This window comes from Alligator mississippiensis, chromosome 11, assembly GCF_030867095.1.
Source record: "Alligator mississippiensis isolate rAllMis1 chromosome 11, rAllMis1, whole genome shotgun sequence".
Lineage (NCBI taxonomy): Eukaryota > Metazoa > Chordata > Crocodylia > Alligatoridae > Alligator > Alligator mississippiensis.
The window spans coordinates 41,843,810-41,865,185 of record NC_081834.1 but is presented as its reverse complement, the minus strand read 5'-3'; the positions used below and the strand labels follow the sequence as shown (position 1 = coordinate 41,865,185).

General features: G+C 45.5%; 1 protein-coding gene across 2 annotated transcripts in view; it reads left to right on the top strand.

Moving 5' to 3' along the window:
- ARID3B (AT-rich interaction domain 3B) overlaps window positions 1–17,727 on the top strand; it is a 49,737-nt gene extending 32,010 nt beyond the window's left edge. For both annotated transcript variants that reach the window (XM_019477836.2, XM_019477838.2), the window contains exons 5-9: window positions 2,725–2,908; window positions 6,496–6,755; window positions 7,784–8,041; window positions 10,958–11,065; window positions 13,004–17,727. In XM_019477836.2, coding sequence (XP_019333381.1) covers window positions 2,725–2,908; window positions 6,496–6,755; window positions 7,784–8,041; window positions 10,958–11,065; window positions 13,004–13,164 — 971 coding nt within the window. In that variant the 3' untranslated portion in view covers window positions 13,165–17,727. The remainder of the gene's footprint in view (window positions 1–2,724; window positions 2,909–6,495; window positions 6,756–7,783; window positions 8,042–10,957; window positions 11,066–13,003) is intronic.
- Window positions 17,728–21,376: the final 3,649 nt, after the last annotated feature.

Here is a 21,376-nt window from a genome sequence, read left to right as displayed (position 1 = left end):
CCGATGGCCGACAGCTTAGGCGTTGCTGTTTTATAAATGTCTCTCCTCTGGAGAGGGAGGGGACTGTTTAGAGAGAAGACAAGTAAAGGAGGATATGATAGATGTATACAAAACAATGAATGGTATAGGCAGGGTCAGCGCAGGGTGCCTCTTTACTTTCTCTCATAATATGAGAACAAGGGGACATTCAACAGCACTGCAAAGCAGCATGTTAAAAACTAATATGTAGCATATAATTAACTTGGGGAACTCGGTGCCATGAGTTATTGAGGACAAGTGTGCATATATGTGTCCATATGTGTGTGCACCAAGTGCATAATCCCTATATATCCCTATATATAAAGGGATTGCGTACTCATATAATATGAAAGTTTGAAATTGAGTTGAACTCCTGGACTGAACAGAATAAAAACCATTTTTGAGGGCTATAAACCATTCAGCTCCAGGGCATAAACCAAATCATTGATAGGCATTGGAAGGAATCTCCCCAACGGGCTGATTATTCCATGCTCGTCCATTATAGGGCTTCTTGGACCTTCCGTTAAAGATGGTGGTATTGTCCTCTCTCTCAGGCAGGACCCTGATCTTATTGGGAACATAGGATTACTCCAGCATGTCCTACATAGAAATACATTCCCCCTGTCTATGTTTTTCTTTTGTCTTTTCTGTGGCTATCATTAGTTTCAGCCTTTTAATTCCCTCCACAGTTTATTGCTTTATAGTTCTGATAAGGGGGTGCTGCCAATTTATACATCAGATTCTTGGATCAGCATTAACTCTTGAGAGTACTAAAGCCGAGCAGATGTGTTTTCCCAGTATACCTTGTGAAAGCAGGAATAGAGCAGCGTGGCAGGTTTGCCACTGCGAGCCAAAGGGCAGGCACCCAAATACCTGTGTGCTCACAAGTGGATACAGCATACAGCACCACTATGCCTATATGGCATCACAGCAGGCACGTGGTGCTCCGCTGGTGCTCAGCAATGTGGTCATACTTTACTGAGTTCAGGGGAAGGATGATTGCTTGATTAACTCCTCATTTCCCAACTCAGGGCTGGATTGCAGCAAAGGGACAGCCAGTCCTGAAATCTCACCTACTTCTCCCTAATGTTATTGGCTTGTTCCCCTTAGACAGTGAAAGCACGCAGTTTTGCTTTCTGGCTTTCTTGCGCTACCATATTGCTACAGTGCTTGGATTGCACATGATGCAAGGGAAGGTCTGCAGTGTTGTCCGGTCCCTTTCAGATATGTGATTTGCTTGTTCAGATTGGTCTTGGCTGTCTGTTAGCCTGATTGTGGAAAGCTTCAATATGGGTCTACATCAACCTTGCCATGTCCTTTTAAGCACAAGTGGGTCAGGGGGTAGCTCAGCATCTGCAGATATTTTCTTAAGACAGGAGTGGCCAACCTGTGGCACAAGTGGCAAAGCCAGCCTCTATGTGGCACATGGCAGATCAGGAAGGGGACAGGCAGCACAGTGGCAGATAGGGAGGGGAGTAGAAAGCGGAGTACCAAATAAGGCAGGGAGCACAGGGCAGGGAGCAGAAAGCAGAGCAGCACATCGGATAAGGGGAGAAGATCACAGTGGTACTCAGGGAGGGTGCAGGGTTAGTTTGTGCCACTCCTGCCAGAAAGGTTGGCCCCCACTGTCTCAATGCATAGAATAGATAAATTGGGAACGAGATCAAAGGTGCCAGGATCTATGTCTTCATCTTTTCAAGTCACTCCCTCTTTCCTGCCTTCCCCAAAAAGCAGGAGAGAGCAGCAGTAACATCGTAGTACACCAGATCAGTGTTCTGCTGCTCAGTTTAGTCTCGAACTGGACATGAGCTAAAAGTAGTACACAAGTACCATGCCAACTCCTAGCAGCAGGGTGTACCTGCTGATCCTTCCTGCTTCATGGAAAAATTGCATTGCTGATGAAGTCGAGAGCCATCTGCAGTGCAGCTTGCTTCTGTCAAGGAGAACATTTGTGACGCACAAGGACTGAGGGAAAGGAACTTAAAATGGGAGAAGATGCAGTAGGGGCTAGCAGTAGGCGCTCATGCGCTACTGCAGGGAGGGGAACTAGGAGGAAGAAAACAGATTGTGAGATGAACAGGAGCAGAAGCAATTGCAAAAGATAGTGTGACTGTGTATGGGGGATAAGGGAGGGGTAATGTGAGCCAAAATGTCATCAGCCTTTCCGGTTCTGCTCTCATATGTTAAGTACCAAAAATAATTGAGAGGAAGAGAACATTTCAACGAGCACATCAGAGTTCTGAGGCCTAGGCCTCTTGTGTTCCTCTTGGTAAGGGCTATTTCCTGGCATCTTTTTAGCCACCTCCTGAGTATGAATGGTACAAACTTCAGCCAGTAGCTCGCCAGGAGGCTGACATAGATCAAACCTCTGTGCTGCTCCTTCACCTGCGTTTCACATTGCTATTCCTTGAATAGAGTAGCTCCCCTCCTCCTTCTGCTCTCCTGAGTTTGCCTAGCTGCAGGCTGTTATTTGTCTGATAATTGCTTTTGCCTGCAGGAAAGGCTTTTCCATGGAAAGGTGTGTGGCTAAGCTTGTCTTTCCCACTTAGCAACCCACAGAGAGGGCTCAAAGAAGGTTGCCAATAAAATCACCTGCATTTCTCAGTAGAAGGGAGATCGATGGCTTGAACCTGCCTGACTGATTTCTTGTCCTCCTTTTCCCTGCCTCCATGCTCCCTTCCCTGCTGTCTTGCCGTGGAATTGCAGGCACCCCTATCAATCGGATCCCCATCATGGCAAAGCAGATCCTCGATCTATACATGCTGTACAAGCTGGTGACTGAGAAGGGGGGGTTGGTGGAAATCATCAACAAGAAGATATGGCGGGAGATCACCAAAGGCCTTAACCTGCCCACCTCTATTACCAGTGCAGCGTTTACACTTCGGACCCAGTAAGTACAGAGTCCTCTAATAACCGGCGCAACTGTGAATGCATGGTGGGAGGAAATGAGGAGGGGGGAAGGGTAGAGCAGAGAAAGGAAGGAGGGTGGGAGGGTAATGAGGGGAAAGAAGCAACCAAGCTATATTATGGCAAGAACAGAGCAGACCGGCTAGTCTCCTTGCCTCGACACACTCCACACCTGCCCCTTTCTGCCCTCCAAATTCATGGAGCTGAGAGAATTTTTGCTGTATCACATTTGTTCCTACTGTTGGTCTGTTATTCCTCTTTCCACATCTGGTGGGCATCCTGCTTATTTAGACTATAAGCTCCTCTGGGCAGGGCCTGACAGTATGCACATACTGTCTGCCACAGCTGGGCCTCCTTGGTTGATCTGTGGGCACTGCTGTAATAAACAGGATTAAGAATAACAAAGTGATATAATCCTAGTTGTTTTCTGGTTCTGCAATTCGTTTCACATTTAACTGTTATACTGACTGCCTGCTTCCTCCGTAAATGCCTAAGACAATCCGAAAGGAAAGAGGAATCTTGGTAAGAGGACTAGGACCAGCAGTATGGTTTCTTTAGTAGACTACAAAATGCTTTCCAAAGGTCAGCATTTATAGCTGGGGAAAATAGATCTCCTTTTAAAGGCTCTCAGAACACTTCAGCATCATGATATATGTATACATGTGCACACATATACACGGGCTGTATATATGAACTACCTGTATTTCACAGAAGTAGAAAGTAGCGATGACAGTCATCCTGTCAAAAAAAACCTTCAGATTTAAGAGTTGTGGTTGTCTGTTGAATAGAACAGGGTTCTGAGATCAGGATTCGGGCGCTGAGTCTGTACTATCCCAGCCTGTGCTAGGGAGCACCACAGTAAAAGCCGTTGTGCCTGCTCCATATGTGCTGTGCTCTGGAATGGGCCTAATTAGCTGTCTTAAAATGGTGCTGTGTTCCCACTCAATAGTGCCCTGTCAGATGTATCTACAGCATGACCTGTTTTAGGCTGTAGCACATGCAGAATGGACATTCCAGGCTTCATTGTAGTGCTCCCTATCAGTCCTTCAACACTGGATTAGGGGCTGGCAACTTGTGACCCCTGGGCAAGATCCAGGCTCTGGAGAGCTTGAATCCAGCCTGTGAAGGTCTGATTCAGTTGGGAGGGGGAAGGGGGGTGGAGGGCATTTCTGATTTAAAGGGGTCACATTAAAGTGGCTGCTTGGCCTCCTCCTTTTGTGCCCTTGCTGCCAAATTGACCATTCTCCATTGGTGTGTTCACTATGGCTTTCAGCAGCACCTGGTAAGTGGAAGAGGGCACAGAGCATGGGGAGCTGTGGGAGAGCAGGGTAGTTAGCACATAACAGCAGCTGGGTCATAAGTATCAGGGTAGCTGCTCTGCTACATTTCCAACCTCTTGTGTAGAGAGTTCCTGGGGCTCTAATCCCAGTTCAACTCCCAGCTCATCCTGTTACCTTGGGGTGACCTGTCCATCCCTTACTTTTCACTTCTGTGAAGTATAGGTAGTTCATATATAGAGCTCGTGTGTGTGTACATATATGCATAGGTAGACAAGGTTCTTTGGGTAAATCCAGTATATTTTATTAGACCAACTCAGATAGTTGGAAAAATTCTTCTTTGCAAGCTTTCAGGTACAAATATCTTTTGTCAGGCTGAGGAAGCATCTACAGATGCTCTCTGCTTTACTACTCCAACCAGGAAGAGCACAGACCATTATCTGTGCCTGAAAGCTTGCAAAGAAGAATTTTTCCAACTATTTGAGTTGGTCTAAGAAAAGATATCAGATTTACCCAAAGAACCTGGTCTGCCTATGTCCTTAGACCAGGGGCGGGCAATTATTTTGGGCAGAGGGCTGCTTACTGAGTTTTGGCAAGCCATCAAGGGCTGCATGATGGGCAGCCAGGGGCAGATAAATATTAATTTTCTAAATCTTTTAGGGGCCCTGTGGGCTGGATAGAATGACCTGGCGGGCCGCATTTTGCCCACCCCTGCCTTAGACCAACATGGCTACAACCTATACCCCTGATACATATACATATATACACATCATATAGGTCATGATGCTGATGTGTTTTGAAAGCCTTTAAAAGGAGAACTGTTTTCCCTGGCTGTAAATGCTGATCTTTGGAAAGTATTTTGTAGTCTACTAAAGAAAAACAGCTTGCAAGGCTAGGTAATTATTTATTACTGTAGCGGGAACAATAGTGACCTCTACAGTTAAATTTGCAGAACTCTTTTAACTCTGCTCTCAGTTGCTGAGGAGATTTAAAAAAAATATCATATCAGGGAAAATTTTCCATGCTTGGTCTCTTCCCAAAGCAAAAGCTTTTCTTCTAGTTTAAACAAACATGTTTCAGCCACTTTTGATTGAAAGGAAAGGGGTTTTTTCAAAGAGATTTAATGGCAGGAGTTAGGAAGCTGAGAACTGATATGAAAATAGCTCTCAGTGAAGCTAAGAGGCTCTGCTTTTACAGATGGTTTAGTTTTAACTGAGTTGAAGCCTGTTAGGAATCATGCACTGTACATTCATGGAACAGTCAATATGGCTTTTCACTACGCTTTTGCAAGGTTTTCTTCCTCTGCTGGACACTCATGTCTAGCTAATTTAGTTGCATAGTGAAATGTATACCAGAGGTATGTTTGCCTATTTCATGGGACATTTGGTCATGGATCACGGCCCCAGAAAACCTAAGCGCTCTTATAAATAATGGCTTCACACAAAGGATTCAAGGGAACGCTGGTTTGTGTCCTGTGAACCTTCATGTATAGGTGCCATGCACTGTATTAGGAAACAAGTGGAGCTATGCTCTGTTGCTCTCTGGGAGCCTAGCATTTCCTTGGGCTCCCAGTATCTCACGTGAACCCAAAGGAGTTGAGGTGAGGGCTCCATCTAAAATGGCTGGGGCAGGGGTGTGCCAGTGGGCTGGTCACATAGCTGCTGTAGGTAACAGAGGTAAAAGAGCTTACATGGCTCGTATCCATTTTCTTGCAAGTCGCCAAAGCATCAGTACCGCAGATGAGAGTTCTTGTCTCATCTATATAATTTACTTCAAATGACCAAGTCATCTCACCTAGGGATTTCTCCACAACCAAAACGCACTTTGAGGATGTTGATTCCATGTAGATAATCACTCAAGGCCAGCCAAGTCAGGGTTGATCCCTTGACCCTTCCCTTTGTATATAGTTATGATGTCAGGGTCCATTAGTTTGGTGACCATACACAGTTACTCAGATACAATGTAATATTGCCCACCTTTTCTGCCTCCTTGGATCCACATGTTTAACAGCATGTGACTGTGCCCCTCCACCCCAGAAACTCAAGACCCACCACCTGAAAGTTGTCTGTATGCAGACAACAACCTTACACTCTATGCGCAGCCTTCCTCAGACTCCCGGTAAATGCTACCCTGACATCCCAGTGAATACTCTGGGTCTCCAGAAAGCCTGATCCTGTTGGCATTCTTGAGCATTTCACTTACTGCCCTAAATTACAGAGCTCTTTAAATCACCTTTTCCAAGTGCTGCTGACTCTGCTGCTTTTAAGTTCCCCTCTCCCTGTGTTTCTCCCAGGTATATGAAGTACTTGTATGCCTACGAATGTGAGAAGAAGTCCCTAAGCTCTCCTGCTGAGCTACAGGCTGCTATTGATGGCAACAGGCGGGAAGGCAGACGGCCCAGCTACAGCTCCTCCTTGTTCAGTTATTCACCCAGCACCACAGGGTCTCCTTCCCTCCTGTCTCCCCCAAAGATCCGCTTCCCGATCATTGGCGTCACCCCAGGCAGTGGAACCAGCAGCCCTCGTGTCTCTCCAGCAACGGCTGTCAGGAAAGGTCTGCCACTGGCTTCTACAAAGCCTAGAAAGTCTGTGTAACAGAAGAGTGATCTGTGTCTAGCTGAACTAGTTCAGACCTGAGTCAGAGGACTTGGAGTGGTGATGAGGGGCTGGGTGGCTGGGAAATTATGGAGCCTTCCAGGTCCCTGTTAGCTTTTGTGCTGGATCAGCAGTGACTGAACTGCAATATTGACTATCCATCCAAGACTTCAGAGCTGTGTGTGTGAAAAAGAAGGAATGAGTATAGATCCGTGGTCATCTGGAAATGATTGGGCCTCTAGGGCTTTCCCCAATACTGAGTTCCTTTGCAGCAGTAGGCAAGTCACTAACCCTATCTTCATCTCTAGTTCCCTCTCTCTAAAATGGTGGGATATCCCAGCTGAAGGCTTCTAGGCAGTTTCAGGCAGATTAAAACAAACTGGACTTGAGAGTTGGTGAAGGACATCACAGAAAGCAATTCTGTCCCAGGAAGAGCAGTTAAACTTAAGAATGAAGGTGGATTTCAATGGCCTGAAAGTGCAATCTGATGCCAACATGGAGAAAGCTCTACAGAGTGGCTTCAGAGCATCAGGCTGCTATGTAAGGGATGACTAGAGTCTAAGTTCCTGGCCTCTGTCTTCCTCCTGGGGCATGCCATGGTGTCACCTTAGAGATTGGTTTGTAGGTATTGCTTTGAGAGGGTCCTGGCTCCTTTTGGTTGTGAACATGACTGATACACATCCCTCAGACAGAAGAGGGCAGGCTTTAGGGCTGAGTCATTCCCAGTTGGAAGAATGTAAGGAGAAAGAGAGAGAACATGGCTTGGTTCCCAAGCACTGGACCCTGATGTCCTGTTAGTATAGTGCGAAGAATGGGCATAGTACTTGGGAAAGAAGGGGCTTTATGTGGGATGTCCCCCCTGACCTTCAGGGAACTGTGGAATAGCATTTTTCTGCCCTGGTTTCCTTCTTCCATATTAGACTTTGAAAACCAACTCCTTTACTGAGGTGGATCATGTAATGACTGAGCAACTCATTGCTCTTCTAGGTGATGGTGTCCCTTTGACTGTGTCTATGCCAAATCGTATCGCCATGCCAGTGGCCTTGGCTAACCAGCAGGCAACTGTAGCAGCAAGGACAGCAACTCTGGAACAGCTGAGGGAGAGGCTGGAATCTGGAGAGCCTCCAGAGAAGAAATTCTCACGGATGACAGAGGAAGAGCAGCGGCTTGTCCAGCAGGCACTTCAGCGCAATCTCTTCAGCATGGCACGGCAGATCCCCATGAAGATCAAAATCAATGGCAGGGGTGAGGAGGCTCTATAGCAAAAGGACAGAGTCCTTGTTTGATGCAGCAAACACCTCATATGTTTCTTTGAACCTTGTGAATGGTGTCTTTGCTCCAGTGGAAGAGACTGGGCACTGGTGGCAATCTATAGGACATCTCTCTTGTGGTTCCCTTACTTTGTGCCATCTGCTTAGCCCTTCAGCCCTTGTTCCTAATCCTGGTCTCCTCTGGCTCTAGTACCAATGTACTGCAGAAAGGAACAGATTCCCTAAGTATCTTCTCCTGCTCCTTGCTTGGCATCTTATAGATCTGCAGTCAGCAAACGCTGCAGCTCTTGACATTTTGGTGACACTGCAGGAGGCAGGTTGTCAAGACAAGGCCCTGGATATGAACAACTTAAGAAGCCCTTGTCATAGGTTAGACTGAGGCTGGAGCTTGGTATTTGTTTGGAAGAAGGTCCTACCTTTACCCAGACTATAGCAAGGGCTTGTTTTCTTTAAAAGAGTTGAGTGATATCTTGGATGAGAGTAACAGTGATTTTGTCCTGACTGTGTTTCCTTGGAGAAAGGACCCAATTTCTCTTCTGTAGAGAAGAATCTACACTTCCCTGCTCACAGTCTCCAGAAAAGAAAACCTAGCATTTTGCTTGCAGAGGAGACTGCTGACAGCCATTGTAGGCTGAGTTAGAAGTTTGCATGTAAGCAACAAGCATAAAAAGACCTACCCCTAAAAGTTCATGTTACCAGAATCAGTGGTGTCAAAAGCTGTTTAATACAGCATTCTCACTTACCTCTGTCCCAGGGTTACAGCTTAGAGGAAGAGCAAAGCTAAGAGTGTTTTAGAAGATTTCAGGCCAACACTTTTCTCCTCCAAACCTTTTGATCCATTTCAATTAAAGAGCTCTGGTTCCATCTCCTTTCATCTTGTGATCTAGAAACAAGGCCATGGAGGTCTGACATTTTGTGGGAGAAGGGAAAGGAATTCTTGAAACCATTGCTTCACGCAATACTAGCACTGTGGCAATGAGAAGATCTGATTGAGATCTGTGACACTGGATCTCACTGAAGATAATGGCTGACTTCAGTGGGACCAGGCTTTAGCTGTACAGTCACCTAGGATGGTGAACTTAATTCCATACCTGAATATCCATTAACAAATGCACGTGTTGGGGTTAAATCCTCTCCCACTTAGCCAGTGCCCCTCTCCTTGCTTCTGGTGTGATCTGGATAGGAAGAGGTCTAGTTTATAAACCCAGGAACACCCTTGGAGCTGGTGTGTTCCAGTGGATAGAGCTCTGAACCAGGATGAGGCAGTGCGACACCCAGATCTGTGGGGTCTCTTTGTCTAAGTCCTCTCCTCTTCCCCATCTGTGAAGTGATGGCTGTTAAACCAAACTTCTTTGGAAGTGCTAGTAATGCTACTGGCATTGCTCTTGGGAGCACAAGCCTCACTACCCCAGGAGGATGAAGCATACAACATCAGATGGCAGCTAGAAACATGCATGGGCTTTTCATGGGTAGTTTCAGCCCCAGGAAAAATTCTTTGGTCTGCATTAGAGACTTCATTTCCTGGTGACAGGTAATTGCAGCACAGGCACTGCTGAACAAGCTCTGAGCATGTTTTGGAACAAGGGAATGTCTTACAAAGGAGGGTGACCTCCAAAATCCTGAAATGGAGGAAGCAGTTCTGTGTCTCTGTTAACAGGTACAGCAACATTATAATGCAGGTAAGTTGTATTTTCCAAAAACACCTGAGTTAGGTACGCAACTCCAGTTCAGAGTTGATTGGAGTTAAGTGCCTAGCCCACATGGACACTATTGAAAATCCTGCCTTTAGTTTGTAGTGTACCAGCATAAAGGGGATCCATAAAGGTGCCCACTAAAGGAAGAGGAAAGAGAAATAGGCTTCTTATGTTCACAGGAAAGGTTAATGTCTCTTTCTGTTCTGTTCTTATCTGATATTTTGGATAATCCTGCTCCCTTGCCTGGCAGACCTTGGTACTACAGCCTAGCCATGGCTGCGTGAGGGATTTTGTTCAAAAGACATTCTTGTTACTTTAATGTTGATTAAGTAGATCATGAATTTATAAGGGGATTGGCACCAATTTCTCTTATTCTGATCCACTGCTCTTCCAAAGTATGCTTTCCTGGGTGGTGCGTTAGCTCAAACAAAGTGACTTTCCTTTTGTTTCCCTTCACATGATTCTGGAAGTGGTCTTTGCTCTCAGGATGTTTCATATGCTCAATATGATATGAATTCTTTTGGCAAGAATCTTGCTTTTAACCTCCTTGTTTACAACACTGAACGAAAGAATACAGTACACCCTTCCCGTCTTTCCACTGTCATCCTTATGGAGCATGCTTTGATGTCCCCAGTACTGCTGTTGCAGATTCACAAATAAATGGCCAGAAGGGCTGTGCCTACACGAAGACATGCCTCCATTTTCTGTAAAGGACCTCCAGAAGTAGAAAACAATGTGTTCTTTTTTATTTTGTGTTCATTTTAGTGACCTACTGCAGGTGGCCAATTTTATACAGGGCTGAGGATGCAACAGTGAAGCTAGGAGCTAAAACTTTTAGTGCTAGGGCCTACCAATGTCCTGACAGCCAGGGCATGGGTGCTGTTGCAGTTAAAGTACAGGCTTGAGAATCAAGAAGTAACAGGATCAGGGCATGTTAGTACTTGCTTAGAAACCGTTCAGTGTACTTCAGGGACTACAAAGGGAGCCACTTCTTTCCAAACTTCAGCTTCCTTCCTTCCTCCTGCAAAGCAGCTCATAATAAGTAGTGTCTTGTCCCTTGAGATGCTGAGTTTTCACATCAAAGAGGAGATGAAAGAAGGACCTGTGCATTGCAAAGTCTTTGGACAGTGCAGTGGCCATCCAGCAGGAAGCAAGGTGCAATCGCAATCTAACTCCTATCTGTCCTTTCCCAACAGAGGATAAACCGGATTCAGCAGCGGCGGCAGCAGCAGCATTGAATTTGTCACCGAGCGGCATTGGGAGCATTAACATGTCTGTGGAGATTAACGGCACGATCTATGCTGGTGAGGGGAAAAAAGGCTTTTTGGCAATGTAAAGACTGAGGCTTTACTTTTTTTTTTTCTGGCCTACAGTAAAAAAGCAAAATAACTTATAAAACCAGATAAAATATTAAGTAAGATATATACTGACATGTGAAAGACTCTCTGCACTGCACCATTCTTCAGCCAAGTCTCATTTGCTAACCATCTGCCCAAATGCAAAGGTCTTGCAACACTTCCTGAAGATGACCAGGCTTGGGCTGTGGGGGGCAAGGGCGGGGCACAAATTGGGTGAGGGAGTTGTAAAGCAGAGAATGACCTCCCACATATTTTGCCAAGTGACCTTGGCTCTCAGATGGTACTTGAGGGAAGTTGCTGTTGGCTGACCTCAGGGATCAAGGTAGAACGTAAGAGTGAAGACGGTCCCTTAAGTAAGGGAGCAACAAAATGATTAGAGGTCTGGGAAGCATGACTTATGAAGAAAGGCTGAAAAGGCTGGGGTTATTTAGTTTGGAAAAGAGAAGACTGAGGGGGAGATTTGACAAGTCTTCAAGTACCTGAAGGGCGATTTATAGAGAGGATGGAGATGGGCTGTAGAGGACAGGACTAGGAGTAACAGCCTCAAACTGCAACAGGAAATTTAGGTTAGAGATTAGGAGGGGTTTTGATTAAGAGGGTCAAGCTTTGGAACAGACTACCTAGAGAAACTGGAATCGCCATCCTTGGAAATTTTCAAGAACAGGTTGCACAGACACTTGGCAGGTAGTTTAAGCAGGGATGATGCTGCCTTGAGCTGGAGGCTGGACTAGATGATCTTGTGAGGTCCCTTCCAGCTGTATGATTCTATATATAGGACCCAGACAATTATAGGTCAAAACCAGCACCCTGAATTGTGTCTGGAAAACTATCAAGAAGTCTAGAACACCAGTAAAAAGCTCCTCACAACCCACCCCTGTTAGAAGATAGGCTGCCACATGCTGTACCAGCTGCAGCTTTTAGACGGTCATCAGAGCTCATGGCAATAGTGTAGCCTTGTGATAACAAAAGCATGGATGACGATGCAGAATAGGATTTGGACAAAGTAGCTTCTGTTTGAAAGCAGGATACTTTTGGATGCTGTTAACTTGTCAAACATAAATCCAAAACTTTCTAAAACCTGCCTTGAGTTCACACGGGAGCTATTTTTCCTCAGCCCTTCTCTGCACCACATTGTCAATTGATTTTTATATATATAGAAAGCCTCTATACAAGCTGTTTCTTGGTGACTTCCTCTTTTCTGGAGAGAAGTTCTCTCTTTTCAAGGAAGTATTCTCCACTTTTTTCACATGATCTCTCCACATATTGGGGTGTTCTCATAATGGAATCATTTTGTTGGCACATCTTTTAATATAAACTGTAACAGAGGTAGTTACCTGGCAAGAGAACCCATGACCTCTGTCCCATGAGACCAGATCCCCTTCACTTGCCACTAGAGTGTTAGTTCCTTTTTACCTCCCTTTTCTTGTCTGTTCAGTCTGAAGTAATGTCCCTCCAGAGGCTGTGTTTTAGCATCTTTCCAGGTAGATGCTAAGTGCTGCCTTTCTAATGGAATAGCCCAGTGAAATGCAACTGTAGGACAGTAGAAGTACATTGCAAAGAAACTGAACCTGGTTCTGTTTTTTAATCCTTTGTTCATAAAGCTTTAGTGTACAGGAGTCTGCAATACGCAAGATGCCTTGTATTCCCCTTGCCCTCCTCTTTTGTTGCTGTCACTTAACTTGCATTCAGTCTCCTGAATCTGCAGGTCTGGTTTAGGCTTGCACCTTCTGTAAAATTCCCTGAGCTCTCCACTCTAATATCTTTTGGGGTTGGAGAAACTATCCTCCTCTCTTGCTCTCTGCAGTGAGTCTAGGCTAGCCAGCTGGTCTTCTTTACAGCTGTGTTGTCTCGCTAATCCTTTCCAAACTTGTCTCTGCCCTGCAGGAGTGCTGTTTGCCCAGAAGCCGGTTGTCCATCTCCTTGCAGGATCCAACACCCAAAGCACCTGCAGCAGCAGTAGCAGCAGCAGTTCCCACTGCTCTCCCAGCCCTACCTCATCCAGGGGCACTCCCAGTGCAGAGCCCTCAACCAGCTGGTCTCTCTGACGGATGGGGGAGCTTGTTGTCTCTCACACTGGCCTCGGGCGGTCGTGTCCTCTTTGTTCAAGGCAGGGAGCGAGCCTGGAAGGAGTCGCACAGATTACCTCATCTCAAAGAACCTGCTTTGTGGTTGGCCGACAGCGAGATGATAAAACCTTCCATGCTGGCGAGTTTTCTCTTCAGGAGCGTCGCCTGTTTGTTCAATCTTTTTCTCTTCTTTTTAATTTTTGTTTCAGGTTTCCAGCTAGGGGATAGGGTCAGGGGAAGGGGACACACATGGCGTCTTTCAATCAGGGATCATCTTTAGAGGCTGCGGGTTTGTAGAGGACTGAGACATCACCATGGCAGGTGAAAGGAGAAGAGGTTGGTTATCGGGTTGGAAGATCAATTCCAGCTCTCTAACCATGAGCTACGCGGGCTTTCCCAACACAGTGTATTGACAATCGTATGCCCAAAGGGACCTGGGTCTCTGCCTCTTTTATTGGTTCCCTCTTGCTGCAGACAGCAACAGCATTTGTGCAGTTATACAGCAGGCAAACCATTCAGTCCTCCCCTAAGTTCAACACACTGATGTTCTCACCTGAGTGTGCTCACCTTGCTCTTTAGCCTAGCCTGTTTCTGGTTTCGTGGGAGACTTGAATGACTTCTGTCCTTATTCTTATCCTGCCCTCCTCTCATCTACGTCTCAAGGGTCCTGGGAGGATGCAGAGGACTGTCCCAGCTCTGTGTTCAGTGCACAGAGATGGAATGTCCCATCTCTCTGTTGGATGCACAGAGTGGAGTACTGTGTCCAGTTCTGAGCGCTACACTTCAGGAGGGATGTGGACAACATGGAGAGGGTCCAGAGGGGGGCCACTTGCATGGTCAGGGGGCAACAGGGCAGGCCCTAGGAGGAGAGGATATGGGTCCTGAACCTGTTCAGCCTCCACAAGAGAAGGCTGAGAGGGGATCTGATGAACATCTATAAACTTACCAGGGGGGACCAGCAGGGAACGGGAGAGTCCCTTGTGACCTTACCAACTATGAAACTATGGAAAAGACCTCTTCGGTCCAGCTAGTTCACTCTTCTGGCTGGGTCAAGCCTGTTCCCAGCAGTCTTGTTCCAAGGCCTAACTTAGTTTTAAACACCTAAAGCCTGGGGCTTGCACATGTTCCCTTGGAAAAGTGTTACAAAGTTTAGATCCATCATTGTGACCTTGGTCCTTATAATTTGCCTGAATCGCTTGTACTTACCCCTAGTTCTGACCTCCTGACACCGAAGGGTTGTAACTAAGTTTGCTCTAAGTACAGACTTCCCAAAGCACCCTGCTCTTTGCGGTGTATTTAATTAGCCTCTCCATGCCTCCTCCTGTGCACACAGCGATAGCGGTCCAAAAGGAGATACCCAGTGACGCTGGAATTCTGTTGAACCCTGGGTGCATGGTTGTTAATGCAATACACATTTCTCTGTTGGTCTCTTAACAATTCCTCTGTAGCCTTGTCCTCTTCATTCAGTGTTTCTAAGGCTGGCTTGGGCAACAGGAAAAGGAGTAGGCTGATCCTACTCAGGACAATTCAGTTGTGATGGCATCCCTGGTGAACAAGGACACTCACCTCCTGGATGCAGAGGGAGGGAAAGAAAATCTAGCCCTCACTTTCCCCACTCCCTCCTTTCTCTTTCCAGCTGAGGGAAGCCTAGGCTTGTGTTTCTTTCTTTGCCTGCCCAGTTGACTCCTTGGCTTTTTCCCAGAGACCCATCTTCTTGCTCTGCCCCTGCTCTCCAAAAGCACTGGTGACCTCTCTCTTGTGGACCTGAGCCCCTCTCCAGCCTGCCGTGGTGACGTCTCCCATTGTACAGACCTAATTCAGGGTTTTTGAGCAGATGAAATACCTCAGATAATATGTACTTGTTTTTGTTTTTACCTCTTCAGGAAGTATTGGCATATCTTAAGAGTTTGTTTTTATATGTGTTTTGCTACTTTGTTTTTATTTTTATTTTTTACTGTAGCACCAAAGACAGAAAAAAAGCTGAGTGAAGGAGCAGGTGGCCTCTGTCCTTAGACTATAGCATAGAGGCATGTCTAACAGCATGGTCCCAGGATGTAGGCAGGAGCAAGGGGGTGAGAGCAGAGGGCAGATGCAGGTAGAAGAGGAAGGGGCAGATGTATTTCTCAGGCAGGCTTGAGTTTTACTGTCTCCCCTCAATTATGAACAATCATGTCCCACAGGTGGCCCCAGTTTAACTTACAGAACTCTGCCATCTAGTGCTCGGCTTATCATTGGCAAGTTTTCTTAGCCCAGCTTTGAAGGTAACAATACTGTGAACACTACTGATTTTTCTAGACCTCTTACAGCACAGGGCCGGCCTTCTGGCGCATTAAAACATGGTTCAGTCTTGTGCGTTCATGGCCAAACTCCTAAACTGTGCTGTGGTGTTGTGTTTTACCTGTACAATCCAGGTGCACAGACACAGGGCTCAATCCTGCCTACATTATTAGTTCAAACCATGTTGTGTACTAACTTTCCGCGACTTTCTAGCTTTCGGTGGAGCAGAAGGGATCAAGGTACTGGATGTTATCTAGCCCTTGTTTCATTAAGTTCTGCATTACCAAACTGCTTAATAACCTTTCTGTTGAGTGGGTTGTAAATACAACTCAGCATGAGTGTGAGCCACAAGACAACCCCACAGACAAAATCATCAGCTAGCTCAAAACCAGTTACCGCAGCAGAGATCAGGTTGGAAGCTTGCCAGAAGCTCCTATTTGATGCCTCTGTACAAATGTAAATGAAGTGCACTAATTTAAAACTAAAAGCCTCCGCCCAGTTTTTAGTCGGCTTTTTAAATCCCTGTTATAATAAACAGAAATGATTCTGTTTTCAGGAAAATCCCACCATGGGTTAGTTTTCCTCTCATCTTGAAGTTCCAGGTGAGAGGGGTGAACACACGGACAGCATTTTGGGTCTACAATTTTAGGCACCTTTGCTGTAAGAGGCCTATCTGTATTAATTTTATATTGCATAGCTTGACTGGTCTTATTAGAAGCCACAGTGACATCCTTTTATTGGGCCATTATAATGCACCTACCATGGGTCAGATTCTGCTTTGATATGCCCTGTCTCTTGCTGTCTTCAGTGCAAGTTACAAATGCCCATGCATTTAGAGAAGGATAGATCTTGGCCCCAGTATATTTGCTTTGCATATAATGCAGAACTCCAAGACATTTCATCGTCTCTCACTCTAAGATTCTTTTTTCCCCAAACTCTGTGAATAATTATGATTGTCTTGCTTCTTTAGTTGGGTGGGCTAGGGAATTATCTCCCAAGGGCGAGGTAGGGTGGGGGGGTGGGGATTCCTGCTTTTTCCTTATGCTTTCTTCTCTGGTCCCGGGGAGCAGAGGTTTGTAATGAGTGTTTTGCTTGTGTATCACACGCTAACATTGTGTTTTCTTGCACAGAAAGCCACTGGAATCACTGAACCGATAAACAGCTTTGACACTACTAAAGTATTAATGCTCATAAGCTTTACACAACTAGACTGGAAATAGGCAGGGACTAACAGATTGTTTTTTTTTGTTTTTTGGGGGGGTTTTTTAAATCCAATTCAGGGAAAGGATAAGGTTGGGACGTGTAACAGATACCTCAGTGAAATAAGCTGCAACAATAAACTGTTCCCTTTCATTATCTGGCTACAAGGATCAGCCATTCAGACTGTGAAAACTAACCCTCTCCCTAGCCTGGGTATGATACTGGCACTTGCATGATGCACATTTTGCTTAGATCCAGATATTTTTGCTGAGCTGCCAGGTTTTAGGGACAGGGAATATGTAGAAACCAGCAGCATATTGGGGGGTAGGGGAGGAGGAGGAAGACTGAGGGGGTCCAGGATCTCCTCAGCTCCGATCCATATCACTCAGATTGTTGACGATTGTATGGCAATCAGGGGTTTTGATATTGCAGGAAGGACTGTTTCTTGTGTGAAGTGTTCCATTTTGCCGTGTGGCTGATTTTTTTTTCTCTCTGAACACCACACCAGCCAGAGCTTTACAGCAAGCAGCCAAAAGCACCCAGCTGGTACGCGAGGCCACAGTGGTCCGGCAGCAGCTGAATACTCCATTGTTCAGAAGGAAGGTGGGTACAGCCCTGCTGTGTTGGGTTGCAAGCCAGGCCCTTGCAGAGAGGGTTACCACCTGCCCTCCAACTGCAGATACCAGCATGTTCTGGGAAGGCAGGAACATGGAGTCCAGCTCAGAAACAGGACTCTTCAAGAAGTTTCATAGAAATAAGCTGCATGACGAGCCAGCTCCCAAAGCAAATGTGCACATGTCTCACAGAGTTCTTTGGATGCTGCGTACGCTCTCCAAATGGATCCAGACTAGAAGACATTTTAACCAAACAGCAGCAGCCTTGCTACTAGTTTTCTTACCTATTTAAAAAAAAAAAAAAAAGAATAAAATGTGATAGCCTAGGCAGTGGATAAATACCTCAGACGTCTCCTTCCAACAAGTGTCTGTATATGTTGTTGTTGGGTTTTTCTATCTTACACGTTATCTGAATGTTTATATTCCAATAAACTTCTACCTCTTCACATGATGACCCTGGAAGCATGTTTTTTTTACGTACCGTTTTGTTGAATTGAGTGGCCTGACAGACCTGGCACTCCAGTTTTCTGAATTTGAGTTGGTTCTTTAGAACCAATTGGAATTTGAAGTGGACTTTATGGGCCCCCATTCATGTAACCTTAGAGTTTCCAGGCTCCCACTACCACTGTGTCCAGAGCAAGGCACCAGTACACTATTGTCTATTGGTACTTCTAGAGTGCTTTTTTTATTACAGCATTTCCAAGCATTTGGCAGATGTTAAACCTGGAAGCCCAATGAGACAGATGATTATCTCCATTTTATAGATGGTGAAACCAACACATTTGTGCCATAAAGTGTCACGTACCTCAGTGATAGAGCTAGGAAGAGAACTCAAGCTGATTCTTTGCTCCAGCCACTAGATGCACTTGTCCTCTGTGAAAGGCCTCTTGTTACTTCCCAGTAGGAGCTCCAGCACACCTTCAGTGCCAGCACAGTGTGAAGGATGTGGGCACTTCACCAGGTATTTTGGTGCAGTTTAAACTCTCTTAAACAATTAGAAAACTTTGAATGAGTTTAGTAGTTTTGACATGAAGTTGCTAGGAATTTCTTCCTGGATGGTCTCCATACCCTGAAGTGACACTGAGGAAAGGGGCACCTGCTACTGCTGTGAAAAGTGCCCTGAAATACTAAAATGGAAGTATGTGCAACTGCTACTGCTTGTACCAAAAAGCAGTTCTTCCAAGTTCTTTCTCACTGTTTTTGGATGATGTTCCATAGGCTTTCTGAAGGATGCTTTTATTTGGTTCTGATTAGGGTTGGAGTCTATTCGGGAAATTTTTTTTTTCTTCTCCACTCCTTAGGAAAGACCTCAGGAAAGGGGGATCGCTAAGGCCAAGACTCACAATCTTACTTAGTGTGATAGGTGAGTTTTTGGTATTTGCTTGTGAGACTGGAGAACGGGTCTTGACAGGAAGTTCAGCTCAGCCAGTTACATGAGAATGAATTGAGCAATTTTTAAATAACCTCAATTCATTACAAATAAACCTAACGATTTTTGGTCCTTTATAACTTATTGGGGTAACTAACTGCATTTCAATCATGATCTTTTCCAAGTAAAATTTAAATAGCCTCAATGCAAAATTTGACTCTTGCCTTTTTTCAGAACTGACCTTTAGAGTGCCATAAAATTCTGTAATCTTGGGATATCTCATCCATCTCTATGGCAGTTGTCAGGAGTAACTGATGATGACTGAAGTGCTAGGGGATCATTGGATTTAAAAAAAAAGAGTTATGCACCTGCAAAGTACCCTTATATTGGGACTGGGAGTCTCCTGGATGGCAGAGCGCCAAAAAAATGCTAATTAGTGACTTGTGAACAGACAATGTGAAAACTAAAATTGAGCTACAGGAGCTGGCTTCCAATTCCTTCATGCTTGGAGCCTGGTTTTGTGGACACAAGAATGTTAAACCCTTAAAATATTACTTCGATATTTACAAAGGAAACCACAGAGTCATTTTTCCCGAGGTGTAAACCAGTTTTGTAGTTGGGTAGAAGCTGGTTTCCATTCCATTCCCATCAGTGGTTCCAAGTCATTGGCCTTGCTCTGGGATTCTCTCAATTTATACTCTTAATAATCACGACCAAACATTGCAGTGTATTAACTAGGTTTTATATAATCGCCCCAACCTTGGGGGTCAGTGCAGAATTGTTCCTGCCATGAAAAAGGAAAACCTCTCCTGCCTAAGGCAATGGATTAAGTCCATTTTAAAAGTGCCTTGCACTAAGGTTTCAGTTCCATTTGTCAGTACTGTTCTACAGCTAAATAGATCTTAGAGTTGGGAATTGTTTCCCCACTGTCCAGCGCAAGTGCTCATTTATTCACCTTCTTCCCATTATTCCTGGTTATATCCCTCTCCAAACACCCTGCAGACTTCCTCGTTCTCCTGGGGGCCTTGACAGCTAGAATCCAATTTGGGATGCATGTGCTCCAAAAAGAGCTTTCTGCCTTGCAAACACTGTTCAGTGAAATGGGGTTGGGTAGCTCTTTCACTGATTTCCCCCCCCCCCCCCCCCCCCCAAGCTCTGTGACTCTCAGAAGTACCAACAGCTTTCAGTTCTCATGTGTTACCACTAGATGGATGCAATATCGTGAACCTGCTGTTGAAACACTGCACAAGTTGGAGAGGTGTTGGTGAATGTGGGAAATTATAGTGCAGTGGATACAACCATCATAAAGTGCCTGAAACAAAAAGACCTTTCATTCCTTGGCGGTTGTCAGTGCAACCAACACTGCCATGTTTTACAGCAGAGCATAGTCCTAAAAATCCTTAATCCACCATTGTACAGTGGTGTAGGTTGTAGCCGTGTTGATCTAAGGACATAGGCAGACAAGGTTCTTTTGGTAGATAGTTGGAAAAATTCTTTGCAAGCTTTTTATACCCAAAAATGTGCAAAGAAGACTTTTTCCAACTATTTGAGTTGGTCTAATAAAAGATTTACCCAAAAAATCTGATCCACCATAGTAACATATGTGCTGCCAGAGGTAATATTACGTGCTATCCAAGTGTCCCTCTATGTATGCATAGAAACACTTCCCCTCTCACGTCCCTCCAGGTGGTCTTATTTTATTGCAGCATCTTGCATGGCAATCATTTCATGTTGCACACAGAGTACCTTTCTTGGCTGGAGTGGTAGAAAATTGAACAGGTGCATTGTAAGGTCACTAACTTATTCCTTGTCCCCCTCCTTTTTCATTAAGGCAGGATGAACGGAGCTAAAGTGAAAGAGGCCTCTGTGAGTGTTTGGCTGTGAAGATGGGATTCATTTTCTGAGCCAAGCTGTCCAATAGTGTTTCTGTTAAACATCTGCAGCTCTAAGTAAAATGACAGTAAATAGCAAGCTATTGAACACTTTGGAATCTGAACGGAAGATGCCACATACAGGACAGCTGTCCCACAGCAACCTTGAGGTAGGTCTGCCCTTGGACTCCAACTTGTAAACTCTTCTTCTATGCCAGTTTTTGCATAGAATATCCCTATTGTAGTCATTTTAAACCCAAACTACCCCTGACAAGGTCCCTCAGCATGTGGAGGGGGAATAAAAGTTATCCCCATTTTAGAGATGTGAAACTGAGGCCCAGCAGGACTTGAGGGACTTCCTGTCATCACACAGGAAAGCTGTGGCAAAGCAGGGTCTTGCTCTTGTGTCATGGGCCAGTTATGGTTTGAAACCCACCTGATGTCTGCAGGGATCAGCCTGGGACTGAGATGATGCTGGGAGGATTTTTAGTAGTTAGCAGCAGTTAAAGGTCTGAGGACTATTGAGGTTCTGGTTCCATCAGGGACCTTTCAGCAGCAGCTAAAGGTGGTAGTAACCACCCTATGCCCGCCCAGGATGGTTCTGCAGACTTTATCCCATCTGTTCCCCTCCTGTTGGATGGCCTCAACCTCTCCCCTCCTCCTGCCCTTTCCCACCAAAGGCCTGGCGGAGCTGATATGGGCTCCAAAGCACCAGGACACAACGCGTTTTAGGCAAGGGGTTCTCTCACCACTGCCAGATGCTCTCCCTGCCTCTCCCCTCCTTGACTTTAGGAACAAAGTCTTGACAGACCACAAGATGAATGTGAGCCACCAATGCAATGCCATAGTTGGCAAAACAA